Below are 16938 nucleotides of genomic sequence, written 5' to 3'. Positions count from 1 at the left end.
CTACATTCTTTCATTCCTCGGCTATCCTAACTTTATTTTGTACAGCTACCTGCACGTTTATTACGGCTAAGTAACCTAAGGGCTCAATTCAATCTTTAAAGCGGAAGTTTACAGATTCCGCGATAGATATCCGATTGAGCCGAAATGTGCTGTGTTTACGGTGGATGCGGTCTCCGCTAAAGCGTTAACATCACCTTTAAATTTCAATCACTCTGTAATGCTAAACTACACAAAGCTAACATTGAACAGACGCACATCCAGTTTCAACAGAAACACCTTTATTATCTCATGTTTTCATTGTGTCTTTCTTTTGAAGACAATGTTACATGTGTATAAATTAAGGGAGAAAAAACAATTATAAAAGAAGACCAACCCCGGTTGCAGTTAGACCAGAACAGAGGTGCATATGTGTGAGATAGTGTGTGTGGAATATGAGCGTGTGTGAGTGAGGTAAGGCCGGACCCCGCTCACCTCCGTCCTTCCACCCACTCCTTCAGTACCAGGTCCTTAGTAGTGATACGGGTCACACAGGCTCTCACTGTGTTAGAACGAGTCCAAACAGCACAGAGTCCACTGTGCAGCAGGGTTTAATTCAGACCAGGTATGACCAGGTCTTCATTACTATAGTCCTGCCTCAGAGCAGCACAAAACAAAAGACACATGTATATCTGCGATACACACACTTCTTGCGCATATATACGAATACAGTATGTAAATGAAAGACAATGGCGCCCATGATGAGAAGAAAAGAAAAACAAAGCATAGATATTAAAGCTAAATCAAACCATACTGGATTAAGTGTTGTTGGGTAAATCAAACCATACTGGATTAAGTGTTGTTGGGTAAATCAAACCATACTGGATTAAGTGTTGTTGGGTAAATCAAACCATACTGGATTAAGTGTTGTTGGGTAAATCAAACCATACTGGATTAAGTGTTGTTGGGTAAATCAAACCATACTGGATTAAGTGTTGTTGGGTAAATCAAACCATACTGGATTAAGTGTTGTTGGGTAAATCAAACCATTCTGTATTTTGGGCTCCTGAGTGGCGCAGTGGTCTAAGGCACTGCATCTCAGTGCAAGAGGCGTCACTACAGACACCCTGGTTTGATTCCAGGCTGTGATTGGGAGTCCCATAGGGCGGTGCACATTTGGCCCAGTGTCGTCTGGGTTTGGCTGGTGTAGGCCGTCATTGTAAATAAGAATTTATTCTTAATAACTGTCTTGCCTAGTTAAATAAAGGTTCAATTTAAAAAATAAAAATATTGAAAAAGTGTTGTTGGGTAAATCAAACCATACTGGATTAAGTGTGGGTAAAATGAAAAAGAGGATGTCATTAGGAAGGCAGGTAAGAGTCTTTTAGGCTACAGTTCACTGCACAGACGCTTTGGTTGTTCAGTTTTTCCTTTCTGCACAGAGCAGAGATGAACATCTTCTTTACCCCAACAAGTGTCATGAATGAATAAATAATCTAAACATCACCACTATTGCTACTAGTCTCTTACACAGGCCCTGGCTGGGGCGCCTAGCAACCCACACCCACCCATCTTTGAGGTCACGTCATTTGGATAATCAAAATAAATGATTAAAATGTATGATGTGTTTATTATCATTCAAAATATAATATATGTATATTCATATATAAAACTCATTCTATTTCAAACCCAATATATTAAACTAAATCTATAAGGAGTTGATGATTGAGAAAGAAGTTATACTTGCCCTGCACATCATACTCTTTCTTCCCCACATTTCAATACTGTTTCTCGCCCAGTAATACTGTACATGCCGTTGTAGTATTGTCTATACAATGACACATTTACAATATATAAAACCCCTTACTGTGATTGGGTCCAGAATAGTGAGAGTTCATTCCAATGTGGGGAACCATGTCATCCTGCTGTACCCCTTGATTTCTTCCACTAATAATGTACTGTTCTCGCCAATGTGGTCAGTACTTATACATGTGTGAGTGTGTTATGGTTATGTGACTAATGTATAAGTGCCTGTGTGTCTGCTGAAAGGTCATGGGTACAAAGTAGATAGACTGGAACCAAACATAAATAGTGCAGAAAATGGAGGCTGTTGTTCACAGGGTTAAAGAGAGTAAGTGCCTGGTCAGAATGTGCTTGTATCAACCTAATTCTCTGCCCCGTTGAGACTTTATATTATAGGCTTCCGGTGGAGGAGGGTTACTCTGAGTTCAAATGAAAAACAGTTGGGAGCATGAAAGTGATTGGGGGATAATTATTATCTCACAGTTGAAACTTTCACATTTTCCTGGTTCACATTACATTCAGCAGTTGCTTGATGAGTATTTTCTACTTTGTATGTACCCCCAGCAACCCCTCTAGCCCTCCAGACAGATATGTTGGGCTGAGGAAGGTATTCTGTGTGTCTTCCACTTCCTTCCAGAGCACATACCAGATCTCTGTAACAACTGACCTCAGAAACCTTATGGGCCACATCAGGGGCACCGTCGGAGGTGGTTGCTTGTTTGTGAACTGCAAATCTAAACCAAGTAAACAATATGCCAATATCAAGAACTTTGTATAAAAATAATTTTCAGTGTGAGAGTAAGTCTCTATTAATACAAAACATTAAATCTGCAACCAAACCCGTGGGTGGTAGTTAGAATCAACTTCTATCTGCCTGGATACATTTAAATTAAAAGGTACAGTAACAGTACATTTCCATTAAAACTTCAGATTTCAACTATAAACATTACTTATTGTTCCGATTATTATTAGAACTCTGTTTTATAATCATATTATTGTCTTGTTATTATCTTGTTATCACAAAATATTCACACAAAAGGCCAGACAGTGGGTACAATACTTCCAGCCCAAATACTACATTCCTAACAGTAATTACAAAATATACTAACACTTTGTCAAGAATCCTGTCACCTAAGACATGTAGTGCACAAATCAGTTCTTAAAGGCAAAAGACTGACAGTGCCTCCACCAACTGATCCCAGATCCGCCTGTCCACAGCTCTTCAACACTAGGAGTTAGGACTAGGTTTATGCTCAGGTGAACCTGGGTCAGTGCCTGGGAGCCAGTGTCTCCACTAGCAGCCCTCCCTGGCTGAACAGTGGTGTGCTATGGGAGGCCTGAGGAACATGCTGTCTGTGGTAAGATGCCAATATACTGTCAGTAGCCACCATGGGCCTCCTTCAGCACTATAGCAACATCAGCCAGTTCTGTAGGAATACAACTACAGGCTCTGATCTGTCATATAGGCTGTAGAACTATACACTGTGGTGTAGAATTCACACTCTGCCTAGATATTCATGTGTGTGATGATGGATCTGTTTTTGGGACAGGTAATTGGTGTGCAGGTTCTAGCTACAATGCCATTTATATCCTTTAAATGACTCACTGCACAATAGAAGTGTATGTGTTTCTATGGTTAAGCACCAAAGGACTAGGTGAGTGTGCAGTGGCCAGGCTGGAGTCTCCTCAACATCAACACGGATACGCATTAAGCTGTGGAAACCCACAAAGAAAAGTGCTTATTTACCTCAATAGACAAAGCTTCAATTACCAGTGGAGTGGAAGTGTGATTGTGTTTGGGAGGTATCACAATATACCTAGTTTGTGTTTGGGAAAAGTACTCTGGTTGTCAAACCACGTTGGTTACGGTCTGAGCTCAATATGGTTATACGCCGGTCTAAACCTGGTTCCTCCTGCAATGGAGAAAAGAACAGAGTTCTTTACCAGGCAGACGGAGATAGATGAAGAATTAATTCAAGCGTTGGAGTCTGTGCCTACTGCCTACCTGCACTTTCCGATACCAGTTACTAATCAAAATAAAATGTCCATCCTTTTAAAGTATACTGTCTTTCTATAAACTTCTGTGGCCTTCTTTTCGTTTGTCGGTCTGTCTGTTAGAGAGGATAGACTTCATCCCATCCCAGTATAAAGTGGAGGAGAGGAGAACTGATTTAGATGGGTTGCTATTTAATCATTAAAACCCAGAAAAAAACGATGTGCTGAGCAGAGGAATAGTGCATTGTGGGTAGCGTGTGTGGAGCACCTGATTATTTTGGACGTCTCTATTGGGTCCATTTCCTATGGTATTCAATCTCTCCACTCTCTCACACCCCCACACAGCTAAGTGCTATGTTGTCAGGGAGAACCTAGAGAAGGCCCCTTCTCTCCTTTGACTCTGTAAAACAGATGAAGTGTGTGTGTACGTGGGGAGGTAAACTGTATTGTGAGTGTGTGAGACGTACACAGTTGCACACAGAGGTCCACACCCAGACCCCTCTTCCTCCAGGGCCAGCGGTAGAGCAGTCTCATGGGCCTGGGTGAGTCCAGTGAGGGGGTAGGATGGGTGTGGTCGAGGCTTAGAAGATTTCAGTGCACATACTCCAGTCCTGACTGTCCTTAGCCTCCCAGTATCCACCCTTGTACACAAAGTTTGTCTCTCCAGTGATGGCGTTCGTCCTCTTGTGGAACCACTGTGGCTGGAAGCCCTCGTACTCCCGACCTGGGGGAAGAGACACAAGCGTCACTTATACAGTGGGCTACTGTCAGGTCACTCCCACACATTACACACACCTCTATGTCTGTTTCTCTGGCTCAGAAACAGTACAGCCGTAGGAGGGCCAAGTCAAGTCTGAATGAAAGAGGCGCATGGCAGCAGGAAAAAGACTGAGTGGCTTTTTCCTGGGTCATAGTCTGGAAGAGTGGGTACTAGGGAGTCAGTCAGCATGCAGACCTCATATAAAGGATCCCTTCCAGTTCCAGGCTGTCTTTATTGCAGTGGTGCTGCACAGACCTGGATGATCCAGACACGCTAAACATCTGGAGAAGTGTTTAAGGTCTCTGGGCCACATTAATATGATATAGTAATCTCAGACACAAAAAGACAACCTGGAACGCTGCCATTAGCAGGCCACAGGGGGGAGGGTCAACACAAAAAAGATGGTGGTGTGGGGGAGAGGGTGATGCACAACGGGGGGACACAAGGCAACCCCCACTCACCAGAGTCCTCATAATCACACTCTGACCACCAACAGAGGGAGGAAAAGAGAGACGTGTCATGGGTACATCAAAATACAGCCAAGCCTAGGTCCCACAGCTACACAGAGCACTGGACATTAACAATGTAACCAGGATCAGAAGCGTCTGCTCTGCTGTTTCCTCTCTGTAACCCCCCCCCCCCTTCCCCAGTAGCCTCCATTAGCTCTTCACTTTCAATTCTCATCTGTCTCACTCCAGGTAATACTGTTCTTGTCATAGCATTTACATAAAGATCAGGGGACGGGAGGAATGATTCAAAGTTATTGGACTTAATAAAGCCCTTGGCCTCAGAGCCCTGCTCCTTTCTCTCTATCAGCTGTTCTCTCTGTCAACTCTCTGCCCTCCCTCCCTCCCTCCCTCCCTCCCTCCCTCCCTCCCTCCTACCGTCATCAAGTGCATCTGTGGCCTCTGCCTCTCTCCTCCTCCTCACAGCTCTCTGTTTCTCTTCTAGTCTTTGTTTCTCAGAGTTGGCCTCGTCCCATTTCCCCGCCTCCATCAGCCTCTGGTCCGGTCTCAGCCGGCTGTCCGTCAGCCCCACCCCATCCTCCGGCTCATTCAACGTCAGCGCCAGCGCCGAGAAGAAGTACATGTTCTCAGCGTTATCCCTAACAGAGAGAGAGAGAGAGAGAGAGAGCGAGACAAAAGAGAGGAGGTGGGTGGGAGATAGAGGAGAGCGGTTAGGTTGATCTGTGCTCTATAATGTAGTAATCTTTGTTGTGTTGTTGGATTAGATGGTGATCTGTGTTATCTGCTGTAGTGTTTTACTGCGTGAGGCTGGGCAGGCTGGGCAGTGCTTACGGGAGAGGGTATTTCTTCCACAGTAGTTTGGGGGACAGGGTCTGGTAGACGGTCTTCTGCTTGCCCTCGGAGCCACTGCCCCCTTTGCTGCTCTGGACGATCTTGGAGCTCTCGATCTTATCGTCCCACGTGCCAGACAGGATGTAGTGGGCCTGCCCTCCACTGTCTGACACCACCCCTGTCACCTGGACAACACACACACACACACACACACGAAATGTATAATTCCGTTTGTTGAAATTTATACAATATCCCTCACTATAGTTCATTATCAACAACTATTTTGAAAGAATAGTCCATTCAAAAATGATATATTCACTTGTATTGTCCAGCAGGGGGCAGCACACAACAGTGTGACAGCCGAGCCTATGAGCTCATCATGCCACGGTCAGGTTTCAGCCAGTGCTGATTAGAGGGTTGTGATGGTGGTGACATGTACCTTGCGTGGGACTTCCCTGGAGAAATAGCTGTAGGGGGAGAACTTGAGCTGGCACGTCTCCTTGGTCCTGTGGTTGACTATCTCAATGTCCCCTGACTGCCCCGAGGGAGAGAGAGAGAGAGAGAGAGAGAGAGAGAGAGAGAGAGAGAGAGAGAGAGAGAGAAAAGGGAGGATAGAATGGGATGGAAGAGAAAAGAGGCGGGTGGAATAGGAGGGAGAATTTCAGGTTAGCATCATTAGCAATCAGAAACAACCGATGAGTCATCATCAGAACATTCCACAGCTGTATCAGAACAGTGTCTTTACATTCATCCCCCTCAGGGACGTAATGAGATTCTACTAGGACGCTCTATATAATTGACACTAAGGTGTGCTTTAGGGACTGCTAATGAGAGGGTGTTTGTGAGTGTGCCAAATTCTATCATATGCCCGCTAGAGTTTATTCCCTGACCCCTGTCTTCCTCCTCCTCCTATTCCAGTGAGGGGCTGGTACATAGTAGTACTACAGACAGATGATGTGACAGACCAACAGACAGACAGTTACAGACTGTAACTGAGTCATCACAGAGAGAGGGGAGGGTGTTACTAGAAATGAAAGGCAGAGAAACCATCAGAGACCACAAACAGGCTTATTCGTGTGCTGTGCTGTTCTGTTCTGTTGCCATTGACCTCTGCCTCCACACAACACTCACTCCACCAGCCTGGATTACATTACAAACAGCTACAGGATGAAAATAGGAAACATTAGATGATAGATACCTCTTACACATGGAGGGCTGACATACAGGACACATGGATATTGACTGAATCAGACACACACAGGGTCAGACAATGAGGACACAAGAGGAGCGTAGGAGAGAGACATGGACAGGAACGAACATGGGAGGAGGAGGGAGAAGAGCCATGATGTAGTTAGTAGACCGACCTGGTCAATCCACAGCTTGCCCACGATGATGTTGTGCACGGTGGAGGTTACCTTCCTCCAAACATAATGGTTCCCACTGGAGTGGAACTGCAGGTGAATGGCACCTGGGGAGAGAGGGGAAAGGCCAAAAAAGGAGAGAACATTGAGATATAATCGAGAGATGGAGTGGAGGGGATGAAATGCAGTCAGAGGAAGAGTGACAACACTGTAACAAGGCAACATGTATTGTGGTTGATATTCTGGTTCTTATTTTGAGTAATTTATAAACAAGGTCAGTCCAACCTGCAAAGACCTGGCCTGATAACACAGGGGTGGCTGAGAGAGAGAGGCAGGGACTCTGTCTGTTGACTTACTCTTACTTAAATCTCACTAGGATTACAATAAACATACAAGAGGATAATCTGGATAGTTCAAATGGATAACACGGCTTCATGTTACAGGATATGTATCAATCAAATCCATGGGATCTATTCATCTCTCATTTATCAGGGTCTGAGAGACCCATGGGCACAGCCAGAGTTTATGCATCTGTCACAGGGGCCGTTATTCATTTTCACACTGGTCTCCATCTATGGTTTAGTGAGTGAGTGGGAGGGAATGGGAGGACAGAGGTGATGCTGAGGTTGCCTGGGTTTCAAAGGCCTGACCTACAGAGAGATCCCGGTGTTCCCACCTATAAACATATATACAGTGTCCTCTGTAATTATCGGGACAGTAAAGCAACTTTTCTTCTTTTGACTCTATACTCCAAAAGTTTGGGATTTGAAATCATACAAGGACTATGAGGTTAGTGCAGACTGGCAGCTTAAATGTTTGTGTATTCCCATCCATATCGGGTGAATAATGAGGAGTGAGAAAGTTACAGACGCACAAATATCATACCTCTCACCATTACAATAACAGGGGAGATGAGCGTTTTGGGGGGGGTATGATATTTGTGCATCTACCGGTATATATTCCTCGCTCATCATTATTCACGATTCATTCAGGATTATCTGTAATCATGGTAGCATCCTCATTCATGTAGAAGTGTTTAGAAATATATGATATTTTTATTGTAAATAAGTATGACTCCAAAATGACACAATACATTATTTACCATTAATTTCTATTGGGCACAAAATAAATTGAAACATAACCATAAACAGCAAATGCATCCAACAAATGTGCAGAGTCACAAGCTTGATGTAGTCATTGCATGCTATGAATATGGGACCAAATACTTAACTTTTTTCTATTTTAATATTCATACACAGTACCAGTCAAAAGTTTGGACACACCTACTCATTCAAGGGTTTTCTTTATTTTGGAATCATGTAATAACCATTTGTCTGCTTTTCCTTCACTCTGCAGTCCAACTCATCCCAAACCATCTCAATTGGGTTGAGGTCGGGTGATGTGGAGGCCATGTCATCTGATGCAGCACTCCATCACTCTCCTTCTTGGTAAAATAGCCCTTACACAGCCTGGATATCTGTTGGGTCATTGTCCTGTTGAAAAACAAATTATAGTCCCACTAAGCGCAAACCAGATGGGATGGCGTATTGCTGCAGAATGCTGTGGTAGCCATGCTTGTTAAGTGTGCCTTGAATTCTAAATAAATCAATCCCCAACAGTGTCACCAGCAAAGCTTCCCCACACCATCACACCTCCTCCTCCATGCTTCACGGTGGGAACCACACATGCTGAGATCATCCGGTCACCTACTCTCCGTCTCACAAAGACACGGCGGTTGGAACCAAAAATATACAATTTGGACTCATCAGACCAAAGGACAGATTTCCACCGGTCTAATGTCCATTGCTCGTGTTTCTTGGCCCAAGCAAGTCTCTTCTTCTTATTGGTGTCCTTTCATAGTGGTTTCTTTGCAGCAATTCGACCAGGAAGGCCTGATTCATGCAGTCTCCTCTGAACAATTGATGTTGAGATGTGTCTGTTACTTGAACTCTGTGAAGCATTTATTTGGGCTGCAATTTCTGAGGCTGGTAACTCTAATGAACTTATTCTCTGCAGCAGAGGTAACTCTGGGTCTTCCTTTCCTGTGGCGGTCCTCATGAGAGCCAGTTTCATCATAGCGCTTGATGGTTTTTGCAACTGCACTTGAAGAAACTTTCAAAGTTCTTGACATTTTCAGGATTGACTGACCTTCATGTCTTAAAGTAATGATGGACTGTCATTTCTCTTTGCTTATTTGAGCTGTTCTTGCCATAATATGGACTTGGTCTTCTACCAAATAGGGCTCTCTTCTGTATACCACCCCTACCTTGTCACAACATAATTGATTGGCTCAAACGTATTAAGGAAAGAAATTCCACAAATGAACTTTTAACAAGACACACCTGTTAATTGAAATGCATTTCAGGTGACTACCTCATGAAGCTGGTTGAGAGAATGCCAAGAGTGTGCAAAGCTGTCATCAAGGCAAAGGGTGGCTACTTTGAAGAATCTCAAATATAAAATATATTTTGATTTGTTTAACACTTTTTTGGTTACTACATGATTCCATATGTGTTATTTCATAGTTTTGATGTCTTCACTATTATTCTACAATGTAGAAAATAGAAAAAATAAAGAAAAACCCTGGGATGAGTAGGTGTGTCCAAACTTTTGACTGGTACTGTAAGTGAATTTGTCCCAATACTTTTGCCCCCCTAAAATGGGGGGACTACATACAAAAAGTGCTGTCATTTCTAAACGGTTCACCCGATGTGGATAAAAAGTCTGCAATTTAACCTCACAGTCATTGTTTGATGTCAAATCCAAACTTTTGGAGTATAGAGCCAAAAGAAGAAGACATGCTTCACTGTCCCTATAATTGGAGGCCACTGTACACAGTCATGAGACCTTTATTTGCATAGAGTGTGTGTTGACAGTGCTCAGTACATGCTGAATATACAGCAACTCACCCAGAGGCATTATGGAGAGGTATTTGCCACGAAACTTGCTGGCTATGGTGATTTCCTGCCAGAGGGTCCAGCCTCGCTGAGAAATCACATGGTGAGATGCTGCTGGGGGGTGATGGCTCACCTACGGGGGGGGGGTATTTACACACTCAAGGGAAGATCACTGCTCTAGCTTATAGTATGTCAATGACTGGTACTTTTTGTGTATCATCATGGCTTGTATGTTTTGTAGAGGCACTTAATGGTAGTGCATGGAGTACATGGAGTATTTTCCTGTGTGTGTGTGTGTGTGTGTGTGTGTGATTGTCTCAGCGTAATATTGTAATTTATCTCTGTCTCTGTGTGTACCTGCTCACACAGCGAGCGGTAGCCGAAGTCCTCCAGACGGTCTAGCTCGTAGGTCTCCCCCAGCAGGGGGTTGAAGGGCTTGGCCGTGCGGTGGACGGTGGTGGAGTAGGAGGACACAGAGAAGGCTGCCACCAGACACAGCTGCTCCAGGGAGCTCTCGCAGCGCGCCGCCTTGTCCAGCAGCTCATGGTACTCCAGGTCCTCTGTCAGCCGCTGCAGCATGGACAGAGGCTCGTTGAAGTTCACCTGTAGACAGACAGGCGGACAGAGAGAAAGACAGACAGACGGCAGTGGTTACAAGAGTTTTGTCATTGACTAGCACATTTCGGATGAGTCCCAAATAGCAGCCAGTTGGGATGCCTGCTCTCCCCACCTCTCATGCACTCACACCCAGGCTCATTCTACTACATGGACACGAGCATGACACACACTCACAGGCATGGGGATCTTGGAGAGCTCCTTGCCGATGCAGTTCTTCATGATGCTCCACAGGTTGAGGGAGTAATTGGGTTTGTCTGGGATGTGGCTCCTCCTCCTTCTGAGGGGCTGCATTTCCTTCCCTGAATCATTACAGCTAGGATACACCTGAGAGAGAGAGAGAGAGAGAGAGAGAGAGAGAGAAAGAGACAGATGGGGAGGGAGAGAGAGAGAGAGAGAGAGATGGGGAGGGAGAGATAGAGAGAGGGGGAAGGAGTGAGAGAGAGAGAAACGTCTGTCACTGTCAGTGTAGATGTCACGTTGGTATATATGATTCGGGAGACAGGCGCAGGAATGTGTAATAGTTTTTTTATTATACCCCAAATTACGGCGTGCCGTGAAAGGACATGAAGACCAAACAAACACTATACAAAAACACAGGGTTGAAACCCAAACAAAAGAGCAAGGAGTACCTCGAACCTCGAACCTCGCGCACAATGATTAACACACGGGACGACACCTGTAATCATCTGCACAATCCACAAGGGCACGAAAGCCCAAAACACACAGCACAGGTACTCACACGCACCAACGGACATTGTAACAATAATGGACAGCCCAATGGAAATCAAAGGGCACACTTATACAAGTGCTAATCAGTGGGAATAGGGGACAGGTGTGCATAATGAACGTTCCGGAGGGATCCGTGACAGTAGATCTCTAACTTTGTAGATCTTAGCTTGTCAGGGACTCAGTGAGTCCCCATCTGGAAGTAGAGTGACAGAAAGAGAGAAAGAGAGGGAGGAAGAGACGGAATAAAAGAGGAGAATGAGAGAGACAGAATTGGGAAAACAGATGTCTGACTGATAATTAAGATCCAGAGAAATGATGGCGAGAGAGAGAGAGCTTGTGAGTGTATGTGTGTGTGTGAGAGAGTGAGTGAGTGAGTGAGTGAGTGATAGATTATGAGCAGATCGCTCAGCTCCTCAATGTGCTCCTGCAGCGTTAATATATATGACTGTACACTCTGTGTGTGTGTGTGTGTGTGTGTGTGTGTGTGTTTGAGAATGCAACAAAACATGCCCAAGTTTGTGATGTGATATGCTATTTTCCTTAACAGGATGCTAGAAAACAGCAATTGGAGACAGATAAAAAATAACTCAAAGAGCTTCACACACAGTGACAAAGGTGAATAGTATAAAGCCTAGATGTGGACATGCATGTGGATTATTACTGAGAACTGTTTGGAGGAAAGAGACACTTACATTTTCCTGGTTCCAGTCATTGGTCTGGCCTCCACTCGCTCCACTCAGGTTACTCTGAGAATGCCTAGAAGAGGGAGAAACGGCATCTTAACAATAACACACACAGAGACACACACACACACACCGAAACACACACAAAATAACGGAAACAGACGGGCGCAGGCAGCTAGACATAGATGGATGGCTCTATTCAGCACATGGCTGTGTGTAACATCGGATGTGTCTCTGAGCTGTTGTGTTAGAGGAGGATAGATGTGTCTGAGTTGTTGTGTTAGAGGAGGATAGATGTGTCTCTGAGCTGTTGTGTTAGAGGAGGATAGATGTGTCTCTGAGCTGTTGTGTTAGAGGAGGATAGATGTGTCTCTGAGCTGTTGTGTTAGAGGAGGATAGATGTGTCTGAGTTGTTGTGTTAGAGGAGGATAGATGTGTCTGAGTTGTTGTGTTAGAGGTGGATAGATGTGTCTGAGCTGTTGTGTTAGAGGTGGATAGATGTGTCTGAGCTGTTGTGTTAGAGGTGGATAGATGTGTTCTGAGTTGTTGTGTTAGAGGAGGATAGATGTGTCTCTGAGCTGTTGTGTTAGAGGTGGATAGATGTGTCTCTGAGCTGTTGTGTTAGAGGAGGATAGATGTGTCTCTGAGCTGTTGTGTTAGAGGAGGATAGATGTGTCTCTGAGCTGTTGTGTTAGAGGAGGATAGATGTGTCTCTGAGCTGTTGTGTTAGAGGAGGATAGATGTGTCTCTGAGCTGTTGTGTTAGAGGAGGATAGATGTGTCTCTGAGCTGTTGTGTTAGAGGAGGATAGATGTCTCTGAGCTGTTGTGTTAGAGGTGGATAGATGTGTCTCTGAGCTGTTGTGTTAGAGGAGGATAGATGTGTCTCTGAGCTGTTGTGTTAGAGGTGGATAGATGTGTCTCTGAGCTGTTGTGTTAGAGGAGGATAGATGTGTCTCTGAGCTGTTGTGTTAGAGGAGGATAGATGTGTCTGAGCTGTTGTGTTAGAGGAGGATAGATGTGTCTCTGAGCTGTTGTGTTAGAGGAGGATAGATGTGTCTGAGCTGTTGTGTTAGAGGAGGATAGATGTGTCTGAGCTGTTGTGTTAGAGGAGGATAGATGTGTCCGAGTTGTTGTGTTAGAGGAGGATAGATGTGTCTGAGCTGTTGTGTTAGAGGTGGATAGATGTGTTTCTGAGCTGTTGTGTTAGAGGTGGATAGATGTGTCTCTGAGCTGTTGTGTTAGAGGAGGATAGATGTGTCTGAGCTGTTGTGTTAGAGGAGGATAGATGTGTCTGAGCTGTTGTGTTAGAGGTGGATAGATGTGTCTCTGAGCTGTTGTGTTAGAGGAGGATAGATGTGTCTGAGCTGTTGTGTTAGAGGAGGATAGATGTGTCTGAGCTGTTGTGTTAGAGGAGGATAGATGTGTCTGAGCTGTTGTGTTAGAGGTGGATAGATGTGTCTGAGCTGTTGTGTTAGAGGTGGATAGATGTGTCTGAGTTGTTGTGTTAGAGGTGGATAGATGTGTCTGAGCTGTTGTGTTAGAGGAGGATAGATGTGTCTGAGTTGTTGTGTTAGAGGAGGATAGATGTGTCTGAGTTGTTGTGTTAGAGGAGGATAGATGTGTTTCTGAGTTGTTGTGTTAGAGGAGGATAGATGTGTCTGAGCTGTTGTGTTAGAGGAGGATAGATGTGTCTCTGAGCTGTTGTGTTAGAGGAGGATAGATGTGTCTGAGCTGTTGTGTTAGAGGAGGATAGATGTGTCTGAGCTGTTGTGTTAGAGGAGGATAGATGTGTCTGAGCTGTTGTGTTAGAGGAGGATAGATGTGTTTCTGAGCTGTTGTGTTAGAGGAGGATAGATGTGTCTGAGCTGTTGTGTTAGAGGTGGATAGATGTGTCTCTGAGCTGTTGTGTTAGAGGAGGATAGATGTGTCTGAGCTGTTGTGTTAGAGGAGGATAGATGTGTCCGAGTTGTTGTGTTAGAGGAGGATAGATGTGTCTGAGCTGTTGTGTTAGAGGAGGATAGATGTGTCTGAGCTGTTGTGTTAGAGGTGGATAGATGTGTCTCTGAGCTGTTGTGTTAGAGGAGGATAGATGTGTCTGAGCTGTTGTGTTAGAGGTGGATAGATGTGTCTCTGAGCTGTTGTGTTAGAGGAGGATAGATGTGTCTGAGTTGTTGTGTTAGAGGTGGATAGATGTGTCTGAGCTGTTGTGTTAGAGGAGGATAGATGTGTCTGAGCTGTTGTGTTAGAGGAGGATAGATGTGTCTGAGCTGTTGTGTTAGAGGAGGATAGATGTGTCTGAGCTGTTGTGTTAGAGGAGGATAGATGTGTCTGAGCTGTTGTGTTAGAGGTGGATAGATGTGTCTCTGAGCTGTTGTGTTAGAGGAGGATAGATGTGTCTGAGTTGTTGTGTTAGAGGAGGATAGATGTGTCTGAGCTGTTGTGTTAGAGGTGGATAGATGTGTCTCTGAGCTGTTGTGTTAGAGGAGGATAGATGTGTCTGAGCTGTTGTGTTAGAGGAGGATAGATGTGTCTCTGAGCTGTTGTGTTAGAGGAGGATAGATGTGTCTGAGCTGTTGTGTTAGAGGAGGATAGATGTGTCTGAGCTGTTGTGTTAGAGGTGGATAGATGTGTCTCTGAGCTGTTGTGTTAGAGGAGGATAGATGTGTCTGAGCTGTTGTGTTAGAGGAGGATAGATGTGTTTCTGAGCTGTTGTGTTAGAGGAGGATAGATGTGTTTCTGAGCTGTTGTGTTAGAGGAGGATAGATGTGTCTCTGAGCTGTTGTGTTAGAGGAGGATAGATGTGTCTCTGAGCTGTTGTGTTAGAGGAGGATAGATGTGTCTGAGTTGTTGTGTTAGAGGAGGATAGATGTGTCTCTGAGCTGTTGTGTTAGAGGAGGATAGATGTGTCTCTGAGCTGTTGTGTTAGAGGAGGATAGATGTGTCTCTGAGCTGTTGTGTTAGAGGAGGATAGATGTGTCTCTGAGCTGTTGTGTTAGAGGAGGATAGATGTGTTTCTGAGCTGTTGTGTTAGAGGTGGATAGATGTGTCTCTGAGCTGTTGTGTTAGAGGAGGATAGATGTGTCTCTGAGCTGTTGTGTTAGAGGAGGATAGATGTGTCTCTGAGCTGTTGTGTTAGAGGAGGATAGATGTGTCTCTGAGCTGTTGTGTTAGAGGAGGATAGATGTGTCTGAGCTGTTGTATTAGAGGAGGATAGATGTGTCTGAGCTGTTGTGTTAGAGGAGGATAGATGTGTCTGAGCTGTTGTGTTAGAGGAGGATAGATGTGTCTGAGCTGTTGTGTTAGAGGTGGATAGATGTGTCTGAGCTGTTGTGTTAGAGGAGGATAGATGTGTCTGAGTTGTTGTGTTAGAGGAGGATAGATGTGTTTCTGAGTTGTTGTGTTAGAGGAGGATAGATGTGTCTGAGCTGTTGTGTTAGAGGAGGATAGATGTGTCTCTGAGCTGTTGTGTTAGAGGAGGATAGATGTGTCTGAGCTGTTGTGTTAGAGGTGGATAGATGTGTCTCTGAGCTGTTGTGTTAGAGGAGGATAGATGTGTCTGAGCTGTTGTGTTAGAGGAGGATAGATGTGTCTGAGCTGTTGTGTTAGAGGAGGATAGATGTGTCTGAGTTGTTGTGTTAGAGGAGGATAGATGTGTTTCTGAGCTGTTGTGTTAGAGGAGGATAGATGTGTCTGAGCTGTTGTGTTAGAGGAGGATAGATGTGTCTGAGTTGTTGTGTTAGAGGAGGATAGATGTGTCTGAGCTGTTGTGTTAGAGGAGGATAGATGTGTCTGAGCTGTTGTGTTAGAGGAGGATAGATGTGTCTTAGTTGTTGTGTTAGAGGAGGATAGATGTGTTCTGAGCTGTTGTGTTAGAGGAGGATAGATGTGTCTGAGTTGTTGTGTTAGAGGTGGATAGATGTGTCTCTGAGCTGTTGTGTTAGAGGAGGATAGATGTGTCTCTGAGCTGTTGTGTTAGAGGAGGATAGATGTGTCTCTGAGCTGTTGTGTTAGAGGAGGATAGATGTGTCTCTGAGCTGTTGTGTTAGAGGAGGATAGATGTGTCTGAGCTGTTGTGTTAGAGGAGGATAGATGTGTCCGAGTTGTTGTGTTAGAGGAGGATAGATGTGTCTGAGTTGTTGTGTTAGAGGAGGATAGATGTGTTTCTGAGTTGTTGTGTTAGAGGAGGATAGATGTGTTTCTGAGCTGTTGTGTTAGAGGAGGATAGATGTGTCTGAGCTGTTGTGTTAGAGGAGGATAGATGTGTCTCTGAGCTGTTGTGTTAGAGGAGGATAGATGTGTCTGAGCTGTTGTGTTAGAGGAGGATAGATGTGTTTCTGAGCTGTTGTGTTAGAGGAGGATAGATGTGTCTGAGCTGTTGTGTTAGAGGTGGATAGATGTGTCTCTGAGCTGTTGTGTTAGAGGAGGATAGATGTGTCTGAGCTGTTGTGTTAGAGGAGGATAGATGTGTCCGAGTTGTTGTGTTAGAGGAGGATAGATGTGTCTGAGCTGTTGTGTTAGAGGAGGATAGATGTGTCTGAGCTGTTGTGTTAGAGGAGGATAGATGTGTCTGAGTTGTTGTGTTAGAGGAGGATAGATGTGTCTGAGCTGTTGTGTTAGAGGAGGATAGATGTGTTTCTGAGCTGTTGTGTTAGAGGAGGATAGATGTGTCTGAGCTGTTGTGTTAGAGGAGGATAGATGTGTCTCTGAGCTGTTGTGTTAGAGGAGGATAGATGTGTCTGAGCTGTTGTGTTAGAGGTGGATAGATGTGTCTCTGAGCTGTTGTGTTAGAGGAGGATAGATGTGTCTGAGCTGTTGTG

General features: G+C 44.6%; 1 protein-coding gene across 4 annotated transcripts in view; it reads right to left on the bottom strand.

Annotated features, from left to right (window-relative positions):
• Positions 1-261: 261 nt before the first annotated feature.
• LOC106585250 (oxysterol-binding protein 2) overlaps positions 262-16938 on the bottom strand; it is a 91503-nt gene continuing 74826 nt past the window's right edge. For all 4 annotated transcript variants that reach the window (XM_045706695.1, XM_045706696.1, XM_045706698.1 and 1 more), the window contains 9 exons: positions 12130-12193; positions 10883-11032; positions 10448-10693; positions 10103-10223; positions 7197-7300; positions 6272-6367; positions 5833-6017; positions 5419-5639; positions 262-4498 (listed from right to left, as the gene is read on the bottom strand). In XM_045706695.1, coding sequence (XP_045562651.1) covers positions 4356-4498; positions 5419-5639; positions 5833-6017; positions 6272-6367; positions 7197-7300; positions 10103-10223; positions 10448-10693; positions 10883-11032; positions 12130-12193 — 1330 coding nt within the window. In that variant the 3' untranslated portion in view covers positions 262-4355. The remainder of the gene's footprint in view (positions 4499-5418; positions 5640-5832; positions 6018-6271; positions 6368-7196; positions 7301-10102; positions 10224-10447; positions 10694-10882; positions 11033-12129; positions 12194-16938) is intronic.

Source organism: Salmo salar, chromosome ssa24 (genome assembly GCF_905237065.1).
Source record: "Salmo salar chromosome ssa24, Ssal_v3.1, whole genome shotgun sequence".
In the NCBI taxonomy this organism is placed as follows: domain Eukaryota; kingdom Metazoa; phylum Chordata; class Actinopteri; order Salmoniformes; family Salmonidae; genus Salmo; species Salmo salar.
This window is presented reverse-complemented; position numbering and strand designations above follow the sequence as displayed.